Here is a 27,823-nt window from a genome sequence, read left to right on the forward strand (position 1 = left end):
TCAACCTTCTGTAAATTCTTTGAGAAGTGACGAGATCAAGTTAATAAGTTTAAAACTGGGTTTCTTTTCAGAATTTTTGGTACAGAAGGCCTATTGTATTCCCAGTAATAAAAATAAAGTGCTTATAAATGTCAGCAAATTTGTTAACATCTGTGCTCAAAGAAAGAGAATTATTGCTTCAATTCCAATATGACACTCTTCTTTGGAACTCTTAGAAATTCCAAAAAGAAATGTTAACTTTTCATTTCTGATTCCCAGCCTCCACAGTTCGTTTTTCTTCAATATACCATGTGTTCTTAATTTATTCAGCAACACTGAAAATTAAGACCACTCATAACTCTTGTGGTGCAATGTTTAATCTGTTTGAGTTAAGTCTGTTGTAGCCAGTCCACGATCTGCAAGGCAAAAATCAGGAGTGTGATGGAAAACTCTTAGCTGGATCAGCTTAGCTCCAGAAAACCTTGACAATATTTGGGACAAACCAGTTTGCTTGATTGACAGCCCAGCCACCACCTTTAAACAGCAGGCCAATAGTGGAGAAAGTGTAATGCATAGTGGCAGTGGTGTGTACCACCTACAAGATGCACTGTGGCAACTTAGCAAGGATGCTTGAACAGCACCTTCAAATCGCTGGCATCCAGAATGAGGGCAGTAGCTGCACGAGAGTAACACCACCTGCAAGTTCTCCTCCAAGCCATTTACCATCCTGACCAGGCACTCTATTGCCTTTCGATGATTATGCTTGGTCAAACTCCTGGAGCTCAGTTCCCAACATACTGTGGGAATCCCCATACCACACAAACTGCAGTGGATTGAAAGATGGGCCATGACTTTCATGAAAGCAGTTGGACAATAAATGTCATTGATACCCGCATCCATAAACAAATGAAAAAAACAAGAACTGAAAGAACAGGTTGCTGGGAAAGCTCAGCAGGTCTGGCGGCATCTATGCAGAGAAATCGGTTAACATTTCAGGTCAAGCAGCCTGATGAAGGCTAACCCAACCCAAAACATTAATGCATACAAGAAAAACCTCTGGCTTCTCTCTTGATTTGCAGCAAGTCGCCAATGAAGGTCGAACATAGTTGCTGATAAGTTTTTGATTCCTCTTAAATTCTGTGGAGGGTTGTGCATTGGTGTGGCCATGGCACTTAAATTATTATTGCAGATGCATGGGATGCTTAGAATTTGTTCAACTTGTAGCTTTGTTTCCCTCAGCACCTTGAAGATTATGCATTAGTGAATGCATCGCATTCATTTCCTTTTTCACAATGTTGCATAATACACTGCAACAAACAGGGTTTAATGACGTTTTTAAACAAGATTGAACAAAAATATTCACAAGTTCTGTTTTAAATTTCAATGCATTTCTTTTTAGGGTTGGATTAGTTGTGTTCCAGTCAGAATAATTCAGTCACTTGTGTTCAGTGGTGGCAAATCACAAACCTCAAAGCCTCAAGAAGTTAGATGCATGAAATTTGATCCCAACTGATATTGAGGTCAGATAGACCTGATCTTGTTAAAATCCGGCCTATTGGATTTTTTTTTGATGTGATGGTCACTCAAAGAAATGTAAGCACGTAATGCTGAACATTATCTTAAAGTAAAACAAGCTAATTACAAAAAGCAAGAAAACAGTTATCCAAATATAAAATGTAGCTGGAATGATCTGAAAATATATTGTAAAACAAGACTTATTCTCTAAAACCATTACCTGACTGTGTTTGAAATCTGGAGAAATTACCCTTCAATATCAAATTGAGATTTGACCCAACTGCTTTCCTGCAGTTCTGACCAATGAGTTGTGAAGTCTTACAAATACTCATGAAACAAAACTTAGTCTTGGCAATTTTTAAAAATGTTCTGCAGGTTTCACATGAAGCATTCCTGGTTTGGGCGATTCACGAACCAACTTCTACAGCAAGATAATTGTGTCTTCCCTCAACTATCCCATTCTCCTTTTAAGGGAAAGTATGTTTGCTTCTGCCCCAAGGCTTTCAATCTGTGGGTTTCCTAAACGACGATCACTCCTTGATTATCCCAAACCAAAAGCAAGCAAGTGCCTTTGCATGTTTATCTTAACACCCTGTTTATAAAACTGAGTCTCAACAATCTTCCATTAATACGACAAGGGCTTTGTGGCTGCCTCTTCTCTGATGTATACTGGGTTTGACCATGGTTCTGGAAGGGCATACTGACTTGTTAAAAAATCTTTCACAAAAGAATTCGACAATGAATCCACTAATTGGAAATCTAGATGCTAAAACTGCTATTGAGGCACTTGTACATAAACCTCAGCTTTAAATTATTTATGCTTTGTTAATTGGCCAGTGCAGAAGAAGAACTTATTGCTGAAACTCTTGGTGTTTTTCACATTAACTTTAACCAGTTGACTTTTATCCAAAAGATAACACTGCCTCTGCTGCACTAGAAGAGCAGCTTGGAAGAAGTGTTCCAGTTAGTGTGGGATTCGAACTTAGGGCCTTGTGATGTAATTCATCTAAGGTGAATTTTAAAAGAAGTAGTAACTTGATGGGTGTTTTGTTTACTTTAGATTGGAGAGAGCCGATCGTGTTTTATATTTCACTCCAGTAGCTACCTATTTGAGGTATTGTAGACCAAGCAATCTCAAAGGAAGCATGTATTTTGGTTCATTAAATCAGTGCTTCTCAGTATCGATTTTGTTACAGAGGCTTGTTTGTGGTTGAGGTTTCCCCTGGGAAAGGCGTATTGTAAGTCAGTCACAGGCCACAGTGCATTGAAGTTAGTTTACACAAAACGGCACTTTTCCACTCCCAACACCCAAACTACTAAATATTCGGTTAGAAGTGGTATCAAAGTAATGGTTGCACCCTCTGGCTTGTGCCAATATACTGGGTCTCTGTAGAGATCATCAGGTAGAGGAACAGAAGTAGGCCATTTGGCCTTTTGAGAATGTATTGCTGCTCAGTGAAATCATGGCTGATCTAATGACCCTTAGTTCTATTTTGTTGCCTTCCCTAGAACCCTTGATTTCCTTAGAGGTTTAAAAATCCCTGGATTTGAATTTTGGCTGTGCATATCACCCAGCCATGACAACTCTTTGTGGTAAAGAACTTCACAAGTTGGTTACCTTTTTGTCTAAATTCAAGACCTTTTGAGATTATGCCCTCTGATCCCAGTCTCTCCCACAAAGGGAAACAGTTTCTCTGCATAAGACCATAAGACATAGTGGAAGTAAGGCCATTCGGCCCGTCGAGCCCACTCCGCCATTTAAATCATGGCTGATGGCTGCATCTATCTTTGTCGGATCATCCAAGGAGCTTGTATGCTTCAATAAAATCTCCTGTCATTCTTGTCAATTCCAATGAGTACAGACATAATCTACTCACAAGGTAGTCCTTCCATACCTTGCATCGACCTAGTGAACCTTCTCTGGACTGCCTTCGATGCCACTATACTTTTTTCTTAGACAATGCATTCAGAGTTGTTACAGTTTTCCAGGTGTCATCTGATTATTACCTTGCATGGTTTTAGCAGGATCTTGCTACTCTTCTACTTGATTCCCATTGCAATGACAGACAACAATCATTTGCCAGCTTTATCAGCCACTGAACCTGGATTCTAACCTCCCCCAGGGGAAAATAAATCCCCCTGCAGATTTTTTCCATTTAAAAACGTTCACCTCTTTGTGGCAAAGAGCATAACCTCATTTTCCCACAATCTGTCTGCCAAGTTTTTGCCTATATCTGCTTATAGGTTCCCTGTTGCGTCCTTGCCTTGCCTATTTTTTGTCATCCTCAAACTTAGTACATTGTGTATTATCTAAGAAACTAATCAATATATTAAATCATTGTGGCTCCAGCACTAATCCCTGTGACACTCCAGATACCAGTTGCTCCTCTGAAAAGTTCCTCCTTTATCCTAACTCTGTCTTCTGTTAGTTAGCAAATCCACTATTTTGCTGATACATGTTGTCCCAATGTCATTGGCGCTTACTGTGTAGCCTTGGGTGCAGTACGATGTCGAATGCCTTTTGTAAAACCAAATGTATTTGCTGGTCCTGCTTTATCTATTTCTGCTTGCTACCACCTCCAAAAAAAGCTATTAAATTTGTTGGGCATGATTTCTCCTTCAAGAAGCTATGTTGACTCAGCTTGATTATCTCATGTATTTTGAAATGCTCAGATTTTACTTGCATTATGCTTCTCCCTGTTAAGCTAACTAGCTTACAGTTAACTTGTTATCTTTCGTTTTTTTTGAGTAAGGATGTCAGCATTGGCAGTTTTCCAATCCTCAGGGAAATTTCCCATGATTAAAGATTCTTGGAAGATTACTCAGTACACCCACTATCTCTGTGGTTACTTTTTAAAATCCTAGAACACAACCAGTCATGTTCAGGGGTTTTAACAGCCTTTAGCCCTGTTAGTTTCCTTAGGTTTTCCTCTAGCGACAGTTATTGTATCCATTTCCCATCCTCCCTGGTTTTGTTTAGTTAGCATTTTTGGAGTAGTAATGGTGACTGTGAAGACATTTGTTCAACTCCTTAACTATTTCCTGGTTTCCCATTATTATTTCCCTGGTCTCATTCTTTAGGTCTGTGTATGTAAAAAGTTCTTTGCTTTTAGAATTACTTGCTAGCTTGCCCTCAGTTTATTTTCACACTTTTTTTGTTAACATTTGGCTTTTATAGACTTTTCCCAACCATCTAGTTTGCTACTAATCTTTGCTGTATTTTTGTTCTTTTGATTTGTTATGATGTTTTCTTTCTTTGGTTAACCATGGCTGTTTTATTCCCTTTCTGCAATCTTCTTCCTCACTGAGATATAAGTCGTTATTTTAACTGTCTGTTATTGTTCTTCATCTATAATTTCTGCTAACTCCTTTCACAATCTACTTTGCCCAATTCATCTCTCATCCCAATGTAATTACTCATATCTAAGTTTAACACAGTTGTATCTGAAGTTTCTCTGTTCAAACTGCTGAGTTCTACCATGTTATGTTCACAGTTTCCTAGGGAATCTTCTTGGGGATAATTTTATTAAAGTTACCTCCAGTGTGCCCTCTAATTTTCTTACCAGTTGCACAGCTCTATAAGGCATGTGCACAACACAGTGACTTATGGAACCAGACATTTAGGTGTGCTGTGTGTCAGTGTGCTGACACTGATTACCATATGTGGAACTTTTGGAGCATGCAGTTTAGAGAATGTTGCTTGCCTCATTATGTATTATTAGATCCAAATTAGCCTGATCTTTGGTTGAATCCACAACACAGGTTTTTTTTTAAAATTCATTCACAAGATGTGGATATCACTGACCAGGTCAGCATTTATAATCCATCCCTAAATACCCAGAGGCAGTTAAGTGTTAGCCTCATCGCTGTAGATCTAGAGTTGCATGTAAGCCAGACCAAGTAATGAAAGTAATTTCCTTTATTATTGAACATTAATGAACCAGATGTGCATTTTTTTTGACAGTCGACCATAGTTTCATGGTCATCATTCGACTCTTAATTCCAGACATTTAATAAATTCACATTTCACCATGTGCCATTGAAGGATTTGAACTTGGTTTCCCAGAGCGTTACCAGGGTCTCTGGGTTAGTAGTCTAATGATGTGTGCCAGTGAGCCTCTGCATTCTTCCTCGCAGCTACCTTTGCCAATTTCATTTTTTCCAATTTATATGAGTATTAAAGTTACTCATGATGATTGTACTGTCTTTTTTTGCGTGTCATCATGATCTCTTGATTTATTTTCTGTTCTACAGAAGTTACAGCTAGAGGGCTTATGGACTACTCTCACTAGTGACTCCTTGTTATTTCTTACCTCCACCTATCTGGATCCTATCTCATCCGATCATTTCTTGCTGTTGTACATAGTCTGTGATGTACTAACAACCACTCCCTCAAATTTCCCTTGCTGCCTGTTCTTTCCAAAAGTAACACTTCCCTGAATATTGAATTCTTGAGTTTGATCATCATGTAACCATGTCTCTGTAATGGCAAAGGGATTGCATCCACAACTTTTATTTGTGCTGTTCATTCAGTTATTTAATGAATAACACATGCATTTAAGGCTGTATACCTTGACTAAGCAAAGTGATCAAATATGACTGATTTTTTGAGACTAATATTTAGGTAAAATTCAAAATAACAAATGAGCAAGTCATTATTATTTGGTAATTTAAGGGAAGGCAATGGTCTAGTGGTGGTATTGCTGGACTGTTAATCCAGAGAGCCAGGTAATGGTCCCGGGACTTGGGTTTGAATCCTGCCATGACAGATGGTGGAATTTGAATTCAGTAGAAAAAAAAATCTGGATTAAGTCTAATGATGACCATGAAATCAATTCCAATTAGTGGAATTCCCCACTAGGTTCACGAATATCCTTTACCTGTTTACATGTGACTGCAGACTCTCAATGATGTGAATGGCTCTTCGCAACTTTCTGTGATAAACAATAAATGTTGACCCACCTAGTCACATCCTCATCTTGTGAATGACTAAAACAGATCCTTTCACCAACGTGCAATCATGCCTACTAATATAAGACCACAAGACATAGGAGCAGAAATTAGGCCATTTGGCCCATCGAGTCTGCTCTGCCATTCAATCATGGCTAATAAGTTCCTCAGCTCCATTCTACTGCTTTCTCCCTGTAACACTCGAGAACCTACTTATCTTAGTCTTGAGTGTACTCAATGACCTAGCCTCCACGGCCTTCTGTGGCAGTGAATTCCATAAATTCACCACTCTGGCTAAAGAAATTTCTCCTTATCTCCCTTCTAAAAGTTCTTCCCTTCACTCTAAGGCTGTGCCCTCAAGTCCTAGTATCTTCTACCAATGTAAGCATCTTCCCAACCAGGCCATTCAGTATTCTGGAAGTTTCAGTTTGATGCACAGCCCCAAAAAAAATCCTTCTAAACTTTAATGAATATAGTCCCAGATTCCTCGGATGTTCCTCATATGTTAAGCTTTCCATTCCTGGGACCATTCTCGTGAATCTCCTCTGAACTGGCTCTAGGGCCATTATATCCTTCCTGAGATATGGGGCCCAAAACTGCATATAATACTCCACATGTGGCCTGAGCGGAGCCTTATAAAGCCTCAGTAGGTACATCCCTACTTTTACATTCAGGTCCGTGCAAAATAAATGCCAACATTGCAATTACCTTCCAGACTACTGACTCAACCTGAAAATTTACCTTGAGAATCGCGAACTAGAACTCCCAAGTCTCTTTGCACTTCAGACTTCTGAATTTTCTCCCCCTTTAGAAATTAGTCCAAGCTTTTATTCTTACCAAAGTGCATGACCTCTCACTTTCCCACGTTGTACTCCATCTGCCATTTCTTTGCCTGCTCTCCTAACCTGTCCAAATTCTCCTGCAGCCTCCCAACCTCTTCAATACTACCTGTCTTTCCACATATCTTTATATTGCCTGCAAAATTAGCCAGAATACCCACAGTTCCTTCATCTAGATCATTAATGTATAAAGTGAAAAATTGTGGCGCTAAAACTGACCCTTGCGGAACACCACTTGTTACCGGCTGCCATCCTGAGAGAGACCCTTTTATTCCCCACTCTCTGCTTTCTGCCAGACAACTAATCTTCTATCCATGCTAGCACCTTGCTTCTAACACCATGGGCCCTTATCTTACTCAGCAACGTCCTGTGTGGCACCTTATCAAAGGCCTCCTTGAAGTCCAGGTGGATAACATCCATTGACTGTCCTTGGTCTATCTTGCTCGTTACTTCCTCAAAGAATTTTAGCAGATCTGTTAGATCAGATTCCCTACAGTGTGGAAACAGGCCCTTTGGCCCAACAAGTCCACACTGCCCCTTGGAGCATCCCACCCAGACTCATCCTCCTACAACCCACATACCCCTGAAAACTGCGGGCAATTTAGCATGGCCGATCCACCTAGCCTGCACATCTTTAGACTGTGGGAAGAAACCGGAGCACCCGGAAGAAACCCACGCAGACACAGAAAATGTGCGAACTCCACACACAATTACCCAAGGCTGAAATCGAACCTGGGTCCCTGGCGCTGTGAGGCAGCAGTGCTAACCGCTGAGCCACCATGCTGCCCCAGTTAGATTGACCTCCCCTTGATGAAAACCATGCTGACTTTGTGCTATTTTATTATACACTTCCAAATATTCAGAAATCTCATCCTTTCCAATGGACTCAAATCTTACCCGCGACCGAGGTTGGGCTAATCAGCCTGCAACTTTCCGTCTTTTGCCTTACTCCCTTTTTAAACAGGGGTGTCATTTTTACCAATCTTCCAGAGCTCTGGGACCCTCCCTGACTCTAGCAATTCCTGAAAGATCACCACTAACACTTCCACTATCTCTTCAGCTATTTCTTTTAGAACTCCGGGGTGTAGTCCATCTGGTCCGGGTTGTTTATCCACCTTCAGGCCAATCCATTTTACGAGCACCTTTTTCTTTGTTGATGGTCACCATACTCAGCTATGCCCCCGACACTCTTGAATTTTTGGGAGATTACTCGTGTCTTCCACCATGAAGCCTGACGCGAAGTAATTATTCAGCCATTTCATTGTTCCCCATTACTATCTCTCCAATGTCATTTTTCAGTGGTCCTCTGTCCACTTTTGCCACTCTTTAGCCCTTTATATACTTAAAGGTACACCCGCAGTCTTTGTTTATATTACTGGCTGGTTTGCCCTCATTTAATCTTCTCCCTCCTTTTTTTTAATTGTTGCCCTCTGGTTTTTGTAAGCTTCCCATTCCTCTGGTTTCCCACTGTCCTTCGCCACGTTATATGGATTATTGTTTAAATTTACCATCTACTTGGCCTTTATTTATACAACTCCCAACAATCAATTATAACTATCTCAGCCTCAAATAATTTGAAGATTCTTCAGATTTATTAATATCCCCTTTTGGATTAATTCTGAACCTAACAAATCTCTTACATTTTGAGATTAAGGAAACCTTACTTTGTTAGATATCCTTACTTGTTATGACTTAAAAGAAGTATACTGTTTACAGCTGTCATCTTGGGATTTATTGAGGTTTGTGATTAATGCTTTTCATTATAATCATGGAATTGCATGCTTTTCAATTAGATTAATTTTGAGTTTTAAACTTAAATTGCTTGATCTATTTTTCTGGATCAAACACTGAACCCAATTCCTGTAACTTGGTGGGTGAATATTTACTGAAGGGCTTCACCTTGAATCTTAAAACATTTGGGTGAAATTAGAAGTCCAGTTTAAAATTCAGACTGTTTGGTTGTCAGTAAAACTCTTGCCTTTTTGTTTGGGTGGGGCTTGAGGTGCAACTTGTGCATCTTTTTCTCTCTGCTTTCTCATACTTCCCAAAGTGCACTGCCCAGAAAAGCATGTAATACTCCCTGTTGAGGTTAAACCAGTGTTTTGTACAAATTTATACCAGCTTTCTTGCTTCTTTATTCGCTGATAATACCCAGAATATTGTTTTAAGTTGTGCCTAAACACATCCTGCAAATTTCAACAATGTTAACAAATATGTACCCAGATCCATTTGCTCCTGTACCGTCTTAAGAATTACTCTTGTCACATGTTTTTGTTCTGTTTGCTAAAATGAGCTGTTTTACACTTAGCTGTGTTTCATCTATGGCCATCCATTCTGCTTGCCTGTCATTGTAAGTTTCAACACTGTTCCTCATTTCACAACATTTACAAGCTTCATATCCAAAAAGTTTGAAATTGTGCTCTGTACAGAAAAGTCAGTGTTACTAATATAAATTTAGGAAGAGCAGGGGTCCTAACAACAACTGCTGGGAAACTGCTATTAACTTCGCTATTGTGGGAAAACATGAATATTTTTAAAAATCCAGTAATTGAAGTACTTTTGCAGAATATTGTCTTTTATATATTAGCATCTTTAAAGTGGAAAATTTCCAAGGATGCTTCATTTGGTGATTAAAAATTTGACTTGAGTCATATTGAAAAACTAGGAGCTTATCAAGGATTTCAGGGTTTTTTTTTAAGTGGAGTGTGTCTGGGGCAAAGAATGCTGTAAACTCTGCACTAAACAACAGTAAGTAAAACAGAACAAATGCTGAACCACTTTTAAACCTGGGCTAGACAAAGCCAGAGTTTGTACTTCTCCATGATTTCAAAACCTGTTCGGCTTGCAAGGAACAATAGAGATAGAGAAGCAAAACCTGGAGATATACAATTGGGTGAGAATTTTAAAATTGAGATATAGCAGATCCAGATGAGGATTTAGTGTAGCTGTGAACCAGCACGGAGTGATAGTTAAAGTGAACTTCACGTGAGATACTATGTCCCAACAGAACAGTGGTTGAGCTGAAGTTTGAATGGTTGGCCATGAGAGACTGGCAAGGAAACATTGGAATAATAGCATTTGGATACCCCAAAGACATTCGAGGATTTTAGCAGAAAAGCTTAAAATGGGTTGGAATTGAGCAGTGTTCTTAGGGAAAATGAGGCATTATTGGTGTTATTGGGTTGTAGCCAGAAGTAAGAAGCTTGCTACTGTCAGGGAAATCTCTCGTCCTTGCCCGGCCTAGCCTGTATATGGGCAAGGAACCCTGATTATGTCAGGCGGTTGCTTAACTGGTCTATGAGATAATTCGGCCAGTTTTGGCACTACACCCTGGATATTAATAAGGAGGACTTTGAAGAGTCGACAGGACTATTCCTGCTGTTGTTAAGGAAACCTGCTGATTACTGCGTACCTACTGCCCTCCCTCAGCTCATGAATCAGTACTCCACATCAAGCAACACTTGAAGGAAGCACTGAGGGTGGCAAGAGCTCAAAATGTACTTTGGATGTGGGACCACCACCACAAGTGGCTTGGCAACAGTGCTGCTCATCGAGTTGGTTGGTTTCTAAAGGACACAGTGGCTGGATTGGGTCTGCAGCAGGTGGTGAGGGAGCCAAAAAGAGGGGAAAAACATACTTGACATTATCCTTGCTAATCAGCTGCATCTGTCCATGACACTATTGCTAAGAGTTACCATCACACAGTTCTTGTGGAAACAGTCCCAAATTCAAATTGAAAATACCCTCAATGTTTTGTGTGGCATTAACACTGTGTGCTCAATGAGACAAACATCAAACAGATATAGCCACTCAAGACTTGGCATTCATGAGGCACTGAGTGCCAGCAACTGCGGCAGAATTGTACTGCAGCACAATCTGCAACTTTGCGGGATGGCATATCTTCCTCTGAACCACTGTCCTGCTAGGGAATTGACCCTGGTTCAATTGTAGTCCATGAGGGCATGTCAGAAGCATTACCAGGCATAGCTAAAATGAGGTGCTAACCTAATGAAGCTTCCAAACTGGACTAGTTATGCGCCAAACAGCATAAGCAGCAAATGATCGATAGTTAAGTGATCCCACAACCAGCAAATCAGACCCAAGTTGTAAATGGAGTTGACTATTAAACTCACTAGAGGAGGAGACTCCCCACTGATGGAAGAGCACTAGTGTGTTGGGTTAAGGCTGTAGCATTTGCAGCTGCAGTGATCTTCAGCCAGAAGTGCCAAGTGGATGATCCATCTCTGCCCTGTTAAATGGTTCCTGCATCTAAAATGCAACTGCAAAAGCTATAAATGGTGACATTCAGCAATAGTACTGAAGACTTGCTGCTCCCTTAGCCAAGCAGTTTAAAATTGGCAACTACTCGACAAATATGGCCAATTTTCCACAATGCCCCATTCACAAAAAGCGGTGTAAATGCAATGTGGCCAGTTACTACTGCATCAGTCTAATCTTATCCTCCAGAGAGATTTATGATGTCATCAGCAGCACTATCAAGCAGCACCTGCTCAGCAATAACCTGTCCAGTGACATCCAGTTTGGGTCCTGCTAGGACCTCTCGCTCCTGACCTGATTATAGCCTTAGTTCAAATATAACTAAAAATGCTAAATTCCAGAGGTAAAGCCAGTGACAGCCCTTGATAGCAAGACTGCATTTGACTCAAGTGTGGCATCAAGGACCCCAAGCTCAACTGGAATCATCGGTCATCAGGAACAAACTCTCCACTGGTTGGAATCAAAGCTGACAAATAAAAAGATGGTTGTGGCTGTTTGAGATCAGTCATCTCAGCTGCAGGACATCCCTGCAAGAGTTCCTCAGGGTGGTGTCCTAGGCCCAGCTATCTTGAGCTACTTGATCAGTGACTTTCCCTCCATCATAAGGTCAGGAAAGGGGATGTTCGTAGATGATTGCACCACTTGTAGCTCTGATACTGAGCCAGTCTTTGCCCACGTCTCGCATTTGAATGGTATCCAGGTTTGGGCTGACAAGTATCAGGTCACATTTTCGGCCACAAATACCAGGTAATGGCCATCTCCAATAAGAGACCGTCAAACCACTGCCTCCTGGCATTCAATGGTATTGCCAGCACTTAATCCCCCATTGTGAACGTCCTTGGAGTTACTTTTGACCAGAAACTCCACCGGATTCACTCCATAAACACTGGCTACAAGAGCAAGCAATGTAACTCACCACCTGACTCCCCAAACCCTGTCCACCATCTACAAGGTACATAACAGGAATGTGATTGAATACTCCCTACTTGCCTGGATCAGTACATCTCCAACAACACTCAAGAAGCTTAACGCCATCCAGTGCAAAGTTTGATTGGCACCACATCCGCAACAGTCCACTTTCTCCATCTCCGACAATCTATAGCAGCAGTGTACACTAGCTATAAGGTGCTTTGTAGCCATTCACCAAAAATCCTAAGACCGGGCCTTCCAAATCCATGACCACTTCTATTGAGAAAGACGTGCAGCAGATACATGGAAATGCTGCCACCTGCAAGTTCTTCTCCAAGTCATTCACTATCTGATTTGGAAATACATTGATGTTTCATCACTGTCACTGGGTCAAAATCCTGGACTACCTTCCCGAAGAATATTGGTCAACCTACAGCAAGCAGCCTGCAGCGGTTCAAGAAAGCAGCTCTTACTCTATTTCCCCCATCTGCATTTAGGTAAATCGGATCATAAGACTGTACTAATTCTTCCAACTTTCATGTGGAAACTGAAGCATGAGGATCGGGTACAGAAAATTATACAGTGCTGGTCTGAGGTAACAGATGAGCCCCTACATGACTGCTTGTCGAGAAACTGATCCATATTGAAGATTTTAGCAGCTAAGATAAATTAGTATGCCGCTACTGTCATAGACTTCATCAGTAAGTGTGTAGTGGAATGCTTGCCAAAATAAGTTCGTGTTTGCCCCCACTAGAAATGTGGATGAACTGGGAGATCCATTCTGTACTGAAGACAAGATCTGAGGCAAACAAGTCGGGTGAGCTTCACCTTTACAGGAAATCTAGTATGACCTTCACAAAGCTATCGGGGATGCCAAGAGACAATACCAGACTAAAAAGTCCCAGATTAACTCCACAAACACATGTCGATTTGAGCCAAGACTTAGACAATACAATGGGCTACAGTGCAAAATTTAGTAGAATCATCAGCAACCAGGAGCTCACTGGAGAGGAATGCAGTGCATCCCGTTCTGAGGAAGGGTCACTGGATCCAAAACATAACTCTGTTTTTTCCTGCACAGATGCTGCCAGACCTGCTGAGTTTTTCCAGCACTTTGTTTTTGTGCAGTGCATTCTTTGCTTGTTTCAAACAGAAGGTCGGTGAAAACATGTCACCTGCCCTGACATACCCAGGTGTACTTGTACCCACAGTCCCCATGGCAGACTTTTGACTTCTTGAGGGTATACCCATGGAAAGTGATAGGCCTGGATGGAGTCCCCAGCATTGCATTCAGATCTTGCGTGGACCTGCTGGTGAGAGTATTTTCAGATGTCTTTAACTTCCCCTTCAATCTGAGGTTTTCACCTGCTTCAAGAAATCCACTGTGATCCCAGTGCCAAAGAAAAAGCAGGCAGTGTGCCTATATGACTACTGCCCAGTTACTCTGTCCGTCATTATGGTGTGCTTTTGGGACGGTTGGTCATAGCACACGTCAACTCCAGCCTCCCAGATTGCCTTGATCTGCTAAAATTTGCCTACCTTTACAATAGGTCCAGGGCACATGCTGTGTCCCTAGAACACCTGGATAATGAGGACACCTACATCAGACTCCTATTTATTGACTTTAGCTCTGTCTTCAATGTCCTAATTCCAAAGAACGTCATCTCCTGACTCGAAGACCTAGGACTCTGCTCTCCCCTCTTTAACTGGATCCTCGACTTCCTGACCCGCAGTCTGCAATCAGTAAGTATCGCTGACATCGCCACCTTCACGATAATCCTAACAGCGATGCCCTGTAAGATTGTGTACTCAGCCCCTTATTATACTCCATATACACTTTTGACTGCGTGTGGTGAAATTTGGCTGTAACTCCATTTAAGAGTTTGCTGATGACACCACTGTAAAGATCTTAAATAACGACAAATCAAATCAAGAGCACCTAGGGATGGGCAATAAATGCTAACCTAGCCAGCGACACCCTCGAATGAATAAAAAAATTAACTGTTTGGCATGGAGGTTGTAAACTTGCATTGGAGTTGATGTCAAAGAATGGAGTTTGTGATGTGTAGCAGAAACTGATCTTTGTCTCCTACTATGTAGCAGGACGGTGTGCGTACTGTCACAATCTAGGGTGGCGGATCCACCACTCAAACAGTGGAAACGTGCTGAGAAACACAAGTAGCCGGTTAAGCTTCATTTTTAAAAAACCACCCCTTGTGACACAAACCTCCTGATATTTTAGCTATTGTATTTTAAGTAATTCAGTGTAACATGATGATTTTGTAAATATAAATTGAAGGCATGTATTTTATGTAACTGCTAAACGTTATGTCTCCGTTATTAGCTTGTGTTAAAGAGACCAGAGTTTTGAAAGTAAACTTTCTGTTATTTGGGTGAGAAGCTGTAACTAAAATAAATGAAGCTTCATTGCTGTATATGTGACTGTTTGTTTGTTTGTTTTGCTTTGAGTCTAATCAACCTGTTCGTTGATAGCAGGTGAGCCTTGAACCTCGGCCTATACGTAACTAAAATAGAGGCTTATAAGGGAACTTACACCCACATTACTTGACCATTTTAGTGGATGTCATTTCCACATTAAAGGTTTATGATTACTCTTAGTAATCTTGGCTTTTTTTTTAATAAAGCTAATGTCTGATTGAAAACCTGAGGTGATTCTGATGGAACATGGAGGTGTCTTCTGGCCATCTATCAGTGGTTTGCATCCAGAGAGATTGGGAGGCATGATGGATCTTTACTAATTTTGTAGTTAATGATTTAGTCACTCATTAGTTGTTCCTTTTTTTTAATTTAAAAAGCACACTTTTGTTTGGTTTCTGTTAGGTGACCACTGGGGCAGCGCTACAGGAGGCAGAGGACAGGAAGGTCAGAGTGGGAGCAAGGTGCAGAATTAAAATGAGAGGCAACTGGAAGCTTGGGGTCATGATTGCGTGCTGAATGAAGGTATTTTGCAAAGTGATCATCCAGTTATGTTGTCTTTTTAATGTACAGGAAATCACGTGAACTTTGAGTGCAGTATGCTACATGGAGTGTAGTATAAATAAGTCAAGTAAAGAAGTGACAGTTTGGATGTTGAGAAAATAAAAGAGCAGGGATTGCATTTCCAGTGCTCATGTAGAAACCTACAGGAAGGAGGCTGAGATGTTGGCTGAAACTGGGGATTAACTAGGGTACCACAGATGGGGCAATCCCTTTTTGAGAATGCTGAAAGTGAGTGGAGGGGGCGGTTGTGTTTGGCATCAGAGGTGATGTTTGTTTTTGAATAGAGATTAGGAATTGGAAGCTGAAACCAGAAGAAGCCTGGTCATAACTCAGGGAGGGTGGAGGAGTGATCAACGTGGAGCTGAGAGAAATTGAATGTGCGCAGTGAGAGTTGTTTGAACGACAGTAGGGGAATCCTTCTTTTGAGGAAAAGAGTGCTTATTTGAATCACCAGTACAGAAGCTTGCATTGTTGGAACAGACGTGTTAGAGGAATAAGGATAATGGAGTAGGAGATGGGATGTGAGCAAGTGCAGTCAACCTCCAGATTCAGTGCATCTATATTCCGTATTGGGTAAGAACCCAAGTGTGGTGATCTTGAGGGGGCAAGTCAGAGATAATTGTGTGACAAAGGTGGGAAATGGAAGAAAAGTAGAGTTCAGGACATGGTCTTGAAACAACATTGAAGCATTCGTAGGAAAAATATGCAGAGCTCCTGAGTAAGACATGTCCTAAAATAAGACACCTGTAACATAGCAATACTACTTGGATGAGAAATAACAAGGTGTAGAGCTGGATGAACACAGCAGGCCAGGCAGCATCAGAGGAGCAAGAAAGCTGATGTTTTGGGCCTAGACCTTCCTTCAGAAATGGGGGAAGGGAAGGAGGTTCTGAAGTAAATGGGGAGAGAGAGGGGGAGGCGGATAGAAGATGGATAAAGGAGAAGATAGGTGGAGAGGAGACAGACAAGTCAAAGAGACAGGATTGGAGCCAGTAAAGATGAGTGTAGGCGGGGAGGTAGGGAGTAGATAAGTCAGTCCAGGGAGGACGGACAGGCCAAGGGGGTGGGATGAGGCTAGTAGGTAAGAGATGGAGGTGGGGCTTGAGGTTGGGGGGGGGGCGCCACGGAAGGACAGGTTAGGGAGGCGGGGACGCGCTGGGCTGGTTTTGGGATGCGTTTGGGGGAGGGGAGATTTTGAAGCTCATGAAGTCCACATTGATACCACTGGGCTGCAGGGCTCCCAAGCGGAATATGAGTTGCTGTTCCTGCATCATTGTAGCACTGCAGGAGGCCCAGGATGGACATTGTCATCTGAGGAATGGGAAATGGTTGGCAACAGGGAGGTGCAAACAGAACTTAAGTGTACTACAAGCTGCCCCCAAGCCTCCGAGATAACAAGGTGTGAAGCTGGATGAACACAGCAGGCCAAGCAGTATCTCGGGAGCACAAAAGCTGACGTTTCGGGCCTAGACCCTTCGTCAGAGAGGCTCCAGGCCCGAAACATCAGTTTTTGTGCTCCTCTGATGCTGCTTGGCCTGCTGTGTTCATCCAGCTTCACATCTTGTTATCTCGGATTCTCCAGCATCTGCAGTTCTCATTATCTCTGGTCCCCAAGCCTCTGCTTGGTTTCCCCAATGTAGAGGAGGCTACAGTGGGAACGGCGGATACATAATACCACAATAGCAGATGTACAGGTGAACATCTGCTTCATGTGGAAGGTCATCTTGGGGCCTGGAATGTGGGTGAGCTGGGGAGGTGTAGGGGCAGGTGTAGTACTTACTGCGGTTGCAGGGAAAAATACCCGGTGCGGTGGGGCTGGAGGGAAGTGTGGAGCGGACAAGAGAGTCCCAGCGAGAGTGGTCCCTCCGGAAGGCACATAAGGGTGGAGAGGGAAAAATGTCTTTGGTGGTGGGGTCAGATTGCAGGTGGCGAAAGTGTCGGAGGATGCATCGGATGCAGAGGTTGGTGGTACACGAGAACGAGGGGGATTCTGTTTTGGTTATTTATTGCAGGGAGTGGATGTGAGAGATGAGTTGTGGAAAATGTGGGAGACACAGTCGAGTGTGTTGTCAACCACTGTTTGGGGGGGGGGAGCGCGTGGGGGGAGTTGTGGTCTTTGAAAAACGAGGGCATCTGAGATGTTCGGGAATGGAATGCCTCATCCTGGGAGCAGATGCAGCAGAGATGAAGGAATTGGGAATAGGGAATGGCATTTTTGCAGGACAGTGGGTGGGAAGAGGTGTATTCTAGGTTGTTATGGCAATCGGTGGGCTTGAAATGGATATCTGTTTCCAGGTGGTTGCCAGAGATGGAAACAGAGGGGTCTAGGAAGGAGAGAGAGGTATCCAAGATGGTCCAGGTGAATGAATTTGCACCAGTCTTCTCCTTTTATCCATCTTGTATCCACCTTCCCTCCTCACCCCCCCCCCCCCATATTTATTTCAGAACCCACTTACCCTCCCCCATTTCTGAAGAAGGGTCTAGGCCCAAAACGTCAGCCATCTGGCTCCTCTGCTGCTGTGTTCGTCCAGCTCTACACCTTATTATCTCAGATCCTCCAGCATCTGCAGTTCCTACTGTCTATTCTTTTTGGATGATGTGCGTAGTTAGATCAATGGATGTCTGGACCAGTTTGCCCAGGTTGGGGAGGTAGCTGCTGAGGTTCGTTCAGCCGCTGCTGAAGGAAAAACCAGAGAACCCTCAAATGGCTTTGGTAAGGGGTTGATATGTGGAGGGATTGAACTTCAGGGTGAAAAGAAGATGGTCAAGACCTAAAAATTGTTAAAAGATCGCACTTTCTGTCCACAGGTGCAACCAGACCTACTGAGTATTTCTGCTACATTTCAGATATCTATAATCAGCAGTATGTTTAATTAACCTATCAGAGCTACTTTGATTTTCAACATTATGTATTAATTTTTTTTTGCTTTTATAGTGTTAGCTCAGTTTTAAGTTTCTGCTGAATGAATTCTTCCAGTAATACTTCCAAGTAGAATGTGGTGTAACCAATGATTTAGCAGTTGTTGATGTATTGTGCATCAAGTTGTCAATTCTGAAAAATGCACTGCAGTAACTGCCTTCATTTCCACTTCATTTCTAGGCTGAAAGCCCATCAGCGGCTTCACACAGGGAAAACATTTAACTGTGAATCAGAAGGCTGCACTAAGTACTTTACCACACTCAGTGACCTGAGGAAGCATGTACGGACCCATACAGGAGAGAAGCCATTTAGGTAAAAGCTTCCTACAACTTGTGTTACTTGTGTAAAGCTGACAGTTTTAATGTGGTCTTTGTTAGAAAGTGATACGAGATTTGGAAAATGCTTGTCTTCACCTGTTGCTGTTGCTTTCTGCTGAGTTCAACTATGACCAACTCGACACCACTCCAATTATTACTTACATTTTCAGGCCAGAAATGAAACCATCCTAAAGTATGAGACAGTGACATGTTTGAGTAGAAATTTCAAGTGAACTTAATTTGCTCCTTTTATGACGTCTGTTAGTTTTTTTTTAAGGGTTTTGGACTTGTAAAAAAAATTTTCAGAATTCAAACAATTCACCTTCTTTAAAAAGTCTTTATTGTCCCAGCTGCAGTTACTGCTGGACAAGTCAGACCACATTGCAACCTGGCTTGATAGGTCAGGCTTATCTTACAATAATGTCATGCTCTTTTGCTGAAACAAACACACCTGGTGCTACAGATTTGATTGTAACAATAAAACCAATTTATGAAGCATAAATTAAGCTCTGATAGAACAAACCAAACCATTTAATAGTGCAATTTGAAAGATTTCAGAACATGTAGCAAAACCAAATCCCACCTTATCACATGCCATCACTTGGCTCATACCAGAGTGTATTCCCTTTATATGACATCTATAGGTTTGACTTCACGGTTTCTGTCAATTTTTGATCTTTAAAGAGACAATTAAATTCTCTTCATTATTAATGAAACAGAGCTTAAATATTCTTAGCTTCAAATTATCTTGTCTGGAGTCTAACCAAACACTTCTAGGAACATAAGACACGTGAGAAAGAGGTTTTTGAATTTTGAACTGAAAGACTTGCGCTGAAAACCTATTTCCTTACTTTTCTGAGCTAACTCCTTTCACAGGGGAAACTGTTAAATGTGGAATCCTAGCCAGGTCTGTTGCAAACTTTAACAAAAGATTTCCAATATGACATTTCTGCCAGCTAAAAAAATCAACATTATTCTAAACCAAAAGCAAGCCTTCAGTGTTTGCTCTCACTGACAGTAGAACACGCAATGTACAGATTCCCTTTATCTCTACAAAGGCCTCCAAATCAGTTGCACTCTGGCATATACTGATTTAAAGTTATGGTTCCAGAAAGATTGATAAGTTCAATATTAAACCCTCCCGTAAAATGCCCAAAATCCACATGCCACTCATTTCAAATCTAAACACTCAAATGATACTGCTCATTTTGCATTCAGAATGAGACTTTTTTTCTGAACTCCCTCTTCAAATGACCATTTTTAAAAAAATAAACCAAGAACTGTGCGTGCTTGTAATGTGAAACAAAGACTGGAATTGCAGGTCTGGCAAGCTCTGTGGGAAGAAAGCAGAATTAATGTTTCGGGTCAGAGTGCCACCAGATTCAACGTTAACTCTGCTTTCTTTGCACAATGAAAGCAGAGTTAACCTTGAATCTGGTAGCACTCTGACCAAAAACATTAATTCTGCTTTCTTCCCACAATAATCCTGATGGTCATCAATGGACTGATGACCAGTGTAAATAATTTCCCCGTTCATCTTGTCAACATGGGGGAAAAGGGTCAGCCATTAAGCCTCTTCAGCCATTTGATGCCCTCGTTGATTTTAACTATTTTCAACTTTGTTTAACCCATGGTCCTCAATACCTTCGGCTCACAGAACCTGATGGCAGATTTAAAATTAGTAATTGTGCCCTCATGAAATTATTTTTGTGTTGAAAATGTCACACGCCAGTGCCACTTGCCTGTATGAAGAAATCTAATGACTTTGAAAAACTCTGTTAGATTTTTCATTGTCTCAATTCTGGCGTGATAAAAATAAAATCCTGTTTTTAATTGTTTTTTGCAAAGCTGGTACCTCAATTCAAGATTTTATTTTCATAATGCTTTGCTACACCCTTTCTATGACTACTGTCCTCCTTGCAACAAATATAGTGTCTGTAACTCATAGCTCTGCCTGTTAAGTAACATTTCAGCACACTATCATCATCTTGTTGCTTTATATTCAGTAGCATGTATAAGACTCAGGATCTAATTTGACTTCTTATATGGTCTTTCCTACCTGTATTGAAGCCCTTCACAGCTGTCTGGTTTTGCATTGTCAGATTTCAGTGTGAGTTTCCAAGAGACGTTGCATTCTCACAGTTGATTTCGCCAGGGTGAGAGCAGGGTTCCCTGGCTTATTTTCTCAGATTTTTGACTTAGTGGGTGGCTTTCTTGCCTTTCTTTCATTCTGGGTTCAAGCCCTAGTTCAAAACCTGAACACAGAATCTCAGTTGACTTTCAAGTGCACTGTTCTATCCTGCTAATCAGATATTTAAACTGAGCCACTCCTGTTGGGTAGATGTTTTTTTTTAAAAGAAAAATCCAATGCTGCTACTTGAAAGAGGAGCAGGAGTGTTTTCCTTGGTGTGTAAGCCAGCATTTATCATTAATCGATCTTTTCTCCTATCTGGGTTTCAAATAAGCTACCCTAATGGTTAATCTAGTAAAATCTCAGGGTCTTATTTACACCACAGTTTAATGAAATGTGTGAAGTTCACATTCCAAACATAAATTGGCTTTTAGCTTTTGAAAGCTGTTGTAATTGAAGTACGGTTGACATCTTCTTGCACTGCCTTCAGATCTGTTTCATAGACCAAGGATTTTGTGCCTTATAAGGGGGTTACCCACTTAATACATTTAACATGAGACTGTATGCAATTGGGAAGTCTCTAAAGTTTCAGAGTAGATTTGTAGTTCAGGTTGTGGCTCGTTGGCTCGCCGAGCTGGTTTGTTGTTTTCCTGCAGACGTTTCATTACCCTGCTGGGTAACCTCATCAGTGCAGCCTCCGATGAAGCGCTGTTGTTTTCCTGTCCGCTGTTTGAATTTGAGTCCGTTGAGCTGGATTGCCTCACTTCCAGTTTTCCTTCACAGTGGCGTGTACGTGGGGTCGAGCTCTGTGTTTGGCTTTCTTCTTGGAGTACCACACTTGGAAATCCCATGCTTGTCTGTGCTTTGCTTGTCCCAGGATCTTGGTGTTGTCCCAATCGAATTGGTGGTTCTCCTTATCCATGTGGATAGAGATGAGTGAGTATTGGTCGTGTCCTTTTGCAGCCAATTGATGTTCATATGCTGTTGTTGTTAATTTCCTTCCTATTTGTCCAGTGTAGTGTTTTTCCACACTGCAGGGAATCTTGTATGTGACAATGATCCTGTCGATAGGGGGTAGTGGGTCTTTGGCTCGGATGAGCAGTTGTTGTTGTAGGGTTGATTTGGGTTTCCTACGACCTTTCCATCAACTCTGCGACAACTGCTCACCCAAACCAAAGACCAAAAACACTACATTGGACAAATAGGAAGGAAATTAACAACGATGGTACACGAACATCAATTCGCTGCAAAATGACACAACCAGTGCTCGCTCATCTCAATCCACTTGGATAAGGAGAACCACTGTTTCGACTGGGACAACACCAAGATCCTGAGAGGAGTATGGGAATTCCTAGAAGCCTGGCACTCCACAAAGGAAACAATTAACAAACACACCTCGATCCCCACATATACTCCACTGCGAAGGAAAACCGGAAGTGAGGTAATCCAAGATAACAAGGTGTAGAGCTGGATGAATACAGGCCAAGCAGCATCAGATGAGCAGGAAGGCTGACATTTTGGGCCTAGACCCTTCAGAAATGGCACTTCTGACCCATTTCTGAAGAAGGGTCTAAGCCCGAAACGTCAGCCTTCCTGCTCCTCTGCTGCTTGGTCTGCTGTGTTCATCCAGCCCTATACCTTGTTATCCCAGATTCTGCAGCATCTGCAGTTCCTACTGTCAGGTGAGGTAACCCAGCTCAACAGACTCCAGAGTTCAAGTAACAGGCAGGAAAACACAACAGCGCTTTAACGGAGGCTGCACTGATGATGTTACCCAGCAGGGTAATGAAACGTCGGCGGAAAGACAACGAATCGGCTCAGTGAGCCAACCCACCACAAATGGGAAGTATATTAAAGATGGGTGCAGACAGACCAGAAGTTATGTCTGAGAGGAATAGAACTTTTCAAGCGTGCTTGGAGAAAGGTTAAAAACAAAATGTTGGCTTCTGTTCATTCCAGACACTGACCTACTGCGACGTCCTTTCCCTTGCCTGTTTTTGTGGCAAAGTTTCAGTATTCACAGTTGTTCTATTTAATGCAAAGAAAAGAGTTGAATTTGTACAGCACTTTGAGCCAACTTCAAAAGTTTTCAAATCACTTGACAGTGATTTGTAACATCCTTGATGGGAGTAGTGTGCTGAAAATCAGGTCCCATTACACAAGCCGTCACAAAGGTACACGTAACCAAGTGAATCACCAAGCTTGTTGATTTGCCTGACTTTGGCAATTGACTAGGAGAAAAGACTCAAACATTTTTTGTAATTTCATTAATAAATAAATAATCATTATCAGACATTCCTTGCTGCGAGCTGTAATGTAGTCACTATTGCTGCCACAGAATGAAGCAAAAACAACTAATGCTGCATCTTAGATAATAAAATGTGAGGCTGGATGAACACAGCAGGCCAAGCAGCATCTCAGGAGCACAGAAGCTGACGTTTCGGGCCTAGACCCTTCATCAGAGAGGGGGATGGGGTGAGGGTTCTGGAATAAATAGGGAGAGAGGGGGAGGCGGACCGAAGATGGAGAGAAAAGAAGATAGGTGGAGAGAGTATGGGTGGGGAGGTAGGGAGGGGATAGGTCAGTCCAGGGAAGACGGACAGGTCAACGAGGTGGGATGAGGTTAGTAGGTAGATGGGGGTGTGAGGAAGGGATGGGTGAGAGGAAGAACAGGTTAGGGAGGCAGAGACAGGTTGGACTGGTTTTGGGATGCAGTGGGTGGAGGGGAAGAGCTGGGCTGGTTGTGTGGTTCAGTGGGGGGAGGGGACGAACTGGTCTGGTTTAGGGATGCGGTGGGGGAAGGGGAGATTTTGAAACTGGTGAAGTCCACATTGATACCATTAGGCTGCAGGGTTCCCAGGCGGAATATGAGTTGCTGTTCCCGCAACCTTCGGGTGGCATCATTGTGGCAGTGCAGGAGGCCCATGATGGACATGTCATCAAGAGAATGGGAGGGGGAGTGGAAATGGTTTGCGACTGGGAGGTGCAGTTGTTTGTTGCGAACTGAGCGGAGGTGTTCTGCAAAGCGGTCCCCAAGCCTCCGCTTGGTTTCCCCAATCCAAGCGGAGGCTTGGGGACCGCTTTGCAGAACACCTCCGCTCAGTTCGCAACAAACAACTGCACCTCCCAGTCGCAAACCATTTCCACTCCCCCTCCCATTCTTTAGATGACATGTCCATCATGGGCCTCCTGCAGTGCCACAATGATGCCACCCGAAGGTTGCGGGAACAGCAACTCATATTCCGCCTGGGAACCCTGCAGCCTAATGGTATCAACGTGGACTTCACCAGTTTCAAAATCTCCCCTTCCCCCACCGCATCCCTAAACCAGACCAGTTCGTCCCCTCCCCCCACTGCACCACACAACCAGCCCAGCTCTTCCCCTCCACCCACTGCATCCCAAAACCAGTCCAACCTGTCTCTGCCTCCCTAACCTGTTCTTCCTCTCACCCATCCCTTCCTCACACCCCCATCTACCTACTAACCTCATCCCACCTCGTTGACCTGTCCGTCTTCCCTGGACTGACCTATCCCCTCCCTACCTCCCCACCCATACTCTCTCCACCTATCTTCTTTTCTCTCCATCTTCGGTCCGCCTCCCCCTCTCTCCCTATTTATTCCAGTTCCCTCTCCCCATCCCCCTCTCTGATGAAGGGTCTAGGCCCGAAACGTCAGCTTTTGTGCTCCTGAGATGCTGCTTGGCCTGCTGTGTTCATCCAGCCTCACATTTTATTATCTTGGATTCTCCAGCATCTGCAGTTCCCATTATATCTAATGATGCATCTTGTTAACGTCAGTAACAGTTGCAACACACCCGTTAGCAAGATTGCCTGGGAGCAGGAAGAGTCAAAACTTTTGTGCTTGGGCAAAGGATGTCAGTTGTTTAAAACATTTTCCATTCCAGATAGTTCTCCAATGAATTTTCTGAATGTGTCTTTAAATAGTCTGCTAAATCCAACTAGTTTTTCAGAGAGATCCTAGAGGAAAACTTGAAAGGGTGCAAAAAAAAATTACAAGGGTGTTGCCAAGATTGGAGAGTTTGAGCTATAGGGAGAGGCTGAACTGGATGCAGTTTTTTTTCTCCTGAAGTGTCAGAGGCTGAGGAGTGACTTTATAAAGGTTTGTAAAATCATTAGAGGCATGGATGGAGTGAATAGCCAAGATCTTTTTCCCCATGGGGAGGGGGATTCCCAAACTACAGTGCATAGGTTTTAGTTGAGACGGGAAATGTAGAACAGGGACTTGAGGGGTAACTTTTTTTATGCAGAAGGTGGCAGTTACAACAATTAAAAGGCATCTGGATGGGTATATGAATAGGAAGGTTTTAGAAGGATATGGGCCAAATGCTGGCAAATGGGAGTAGGTCAGATTGGGATGTCTGATTGGTAGAGATGAGTTGGACTGAAGGGTATGGTTCTGTGCTGTATGTATCAGCAAGTGAAATTCAAGGAGAGGCATCCATAATGCCCAGCAAGCACAGTTGATTCTGGCATAATTTGAGTGCATGTGGCCAAGCAGGAAGCATTATATTTTTTCTTGTTTTAAAAAAAACCATCTTGACAAATTGTGATACTCAAGGCTGTTCACCAGCAAAAGTCAATGATTGAATTAAAGCATTTATTAGTACAGTAATAGTGAATTGATGGCTGAGTTCTTTTACCTTTTCTCTTGATTTGTAGAGAAGAAGGAATTCCCTCATATGAATTGCTCTTCAGGCAGCTGCAATGGAGTCTATCAGACACAAGACAGAATTATTTGTTGCTTCCAAATACTAGCTGGTACTTCACGTCATCACTTTATCTCAGCATCATTTAACATTTTGAAGTATGCACAACAGGACCGAAGTATTCACAGCTATAGTTTGATTGAGCTGTAAGAAACAAATTGCAGTCTCCAACCTTTTGTCAAATTTTAGACTTTGTTAGCATACACCTGCTTTTTAAAGTAGTCTCTGTCTAGTACAAAAGTAATCAGGATTCCATGGTTCTTTTGTGTTGCATTTGTAGGTGTGATCATGATGGCTGTGGGAAGGCCTTTGCTGCTAGTCACCATCTCAGAACGCACGTCAGAACACATACAGGTAAATCGATTCAGTGTTTTTGTTTAGATTCCCTATGGTGTGGAAACAGGCCCTTCGGCCCAACAAGTCCACACCGCCCCTAGAAGCATCCCATCCAGACCCATCCCCCTATAACCCACACACCCCTGAACACTACGGGCAATTTAGCATGGCCGATCCACCTAGCCTGCATGTCTTTGGACTGTGGGAGGAAACCGGAGCACCCGAGGGAAACCCACGCAGACACTGGGAGAACGTGCATATTCCGCACAGGCTGTCGCCTGAGGCTGGAATCGAACCCGGGTCCCTGGTGCTGTGAGCCTACAGTGCTAACCACTGAGCTTCCGTGCCGCCCTCCTCTCCTCCTCTGCAATCCATCTTTGTAGGGAAAAGAGTAGAGTTTTAGCGAGGTATTCTGTTGTAGCATAAGTTCTATTGGTCCTGTTAGTCTTGTCAGAAAGTGCTTCGTTCACTTCTCCCAAAAGTGCACGTCTGCTTTTCCAAGAGTTTACATGTATTGGCTTGAAAGAGAATATTTTATGGAAATGTGGCCTTGTGATAGGTGGGTCGTTTTAGTCTCAAGGTTCCAAAACTGTTCTAACAAGGTGTAGAGCTGGATGAACACAGCAGGCCAGGCAGCATCAGAGAAGCAGGAAAGCTGATGTTTCGGGTCAGATGCTGCCTGGCCTGCTGTGTTCATTCACCTCTACACTTTATCTCAGACTCCAGCATCGGCAGTTCCTACTAGTTCCAAAACTGTGTTGTTCTTAGTTATATTTTGTGGGCAGACAGAAAAGGCTGCAATTTTTAAATTTTCTGAGCAAGGCCAAAACAAAATTTCTGATTACTCATTTTAGAGCATTTTCACCCTCTGTTTCTTGTAAGAAATAATTTGGACTTGTTTTATGAGCAATGATAAAACTGTGCTAAGATACAGCAAAAAAAAATTCAAACACTTTGAGGCATGTACCACCTCAGCATAGTTAAAATACAGGCAGACTTTTGCGGGTTCTTTTTGCTGATGTGAAAATGAATTGTCTCCTGCCGTTTACCCTGTAACATTGATCTAGACTCTGTACAGGCCTTATAACAATACTCAGCAAGTGTTCAAGTTGTGCAAAAAATTGGGTAGTGATTGAACTGGGTTGTGTTGAGCAATATAATTTGAAATATTTTGAATTTTTGTTTTGCAACTATTATAATCTTGTTTGGTTATTCATATCTAATCTTGTGCAATTTGAAATGTTTACCAGTTTTAAGGTATGTTCCATATTCCAAGATTATATGAATGCAAATCCTTATTTGCCAAAATTTGGCATGCTTTTAAACCACTGGTAGCAAAACATTTGTTTTAATCCAAGAGAGGCCCCTCGACTCCATTTTAGATCAGTGTGCACTTAATGAGGGGAAGCTCTGATAAAGTGGGTGAATTAGGAATCTGTTGTGAATTGTGCATTTGTGAGCATCTGTTTTGAAAGATTGTAATGTTTTCAGTTATATTTCAAGAGTTAATTTGTGTTCCCTTGTAGATTCTAACAAGAACAAGAGAACTGGTGTTGGCTCTCATTTTCGATAGTTGAATTGCTATTGGAAATTGTTTAGATTACGCCAAGTTAATTAATTATAGATCTTCAGAATGTTAACAATGGTTTAAAGCCCTCTCTGCCGCTTTTGTTATTTGATTCGTCAAAACACTGGTCCTAGCACGGTTCAAATGAAGCTAGTCTGAAGTGAAGCTGTCTTCTACTCCATTTCTCTGCCCCACAAACTGAAGGCCGTTCCACCTGGACCAATCTTTTGAGACATGGATTCAATTCCTTCACTATATTAAGCTTGTGCCACTACCCCCTCTCTGGCAATACTTTGTATGCCCCTACCACTCAGAGTGAAGATCTGACCTCGGACATCTCCCGTATATCTACCTCTA

At 42.3% G+C, this 27,823-nt stretch overlaps 1 protein-coding gene across 2 annotated transcripts in view; it reads left to right on the forward strand.

Annotated features, from left to right (window-relative positions):
- Window positions 1-27,823, forward strand: part of mtf1 (metal-regulatory transcription factor 1) — an 83,556-nt gene that overhangs the window by 16,499 nt on the left and 39,234 nt on the right. For both annotated transcript variants that reach the window (XM_059654260.1, XM_059654259.1), the window contains exons 4-5: window positions 18,571-18,702; window positions 25,844-25,917. In XM_059654260.1, the coding sequence (XP_059510243.1) occupies window positions 18,571-18,702; window positions 25,844-25,917 (206 nt within the window). The remainder of the gene's footprint in view (window positions 1-18,570; window positions 18,703-25,843; window positions 25,918-27,823) is intronic.

Source organism: Stegostoma tigrinum, chromosome 24, assembly GCF_030684315.1.
Source record: "Stegostoma tigrinum isolate sSteTig4 chromosome 24, sSteTig4.hap1, whole genome shotgun sequence".
In the NCBI taxonomy this organism is placed as follows: domain Eukaryota; kingdom Metazoa; phylum Chordata; class Chondrichthyes; order Orectolobiformes; family Stegostomatidae; genus Stegostoma; species Stegostoma tigrinum.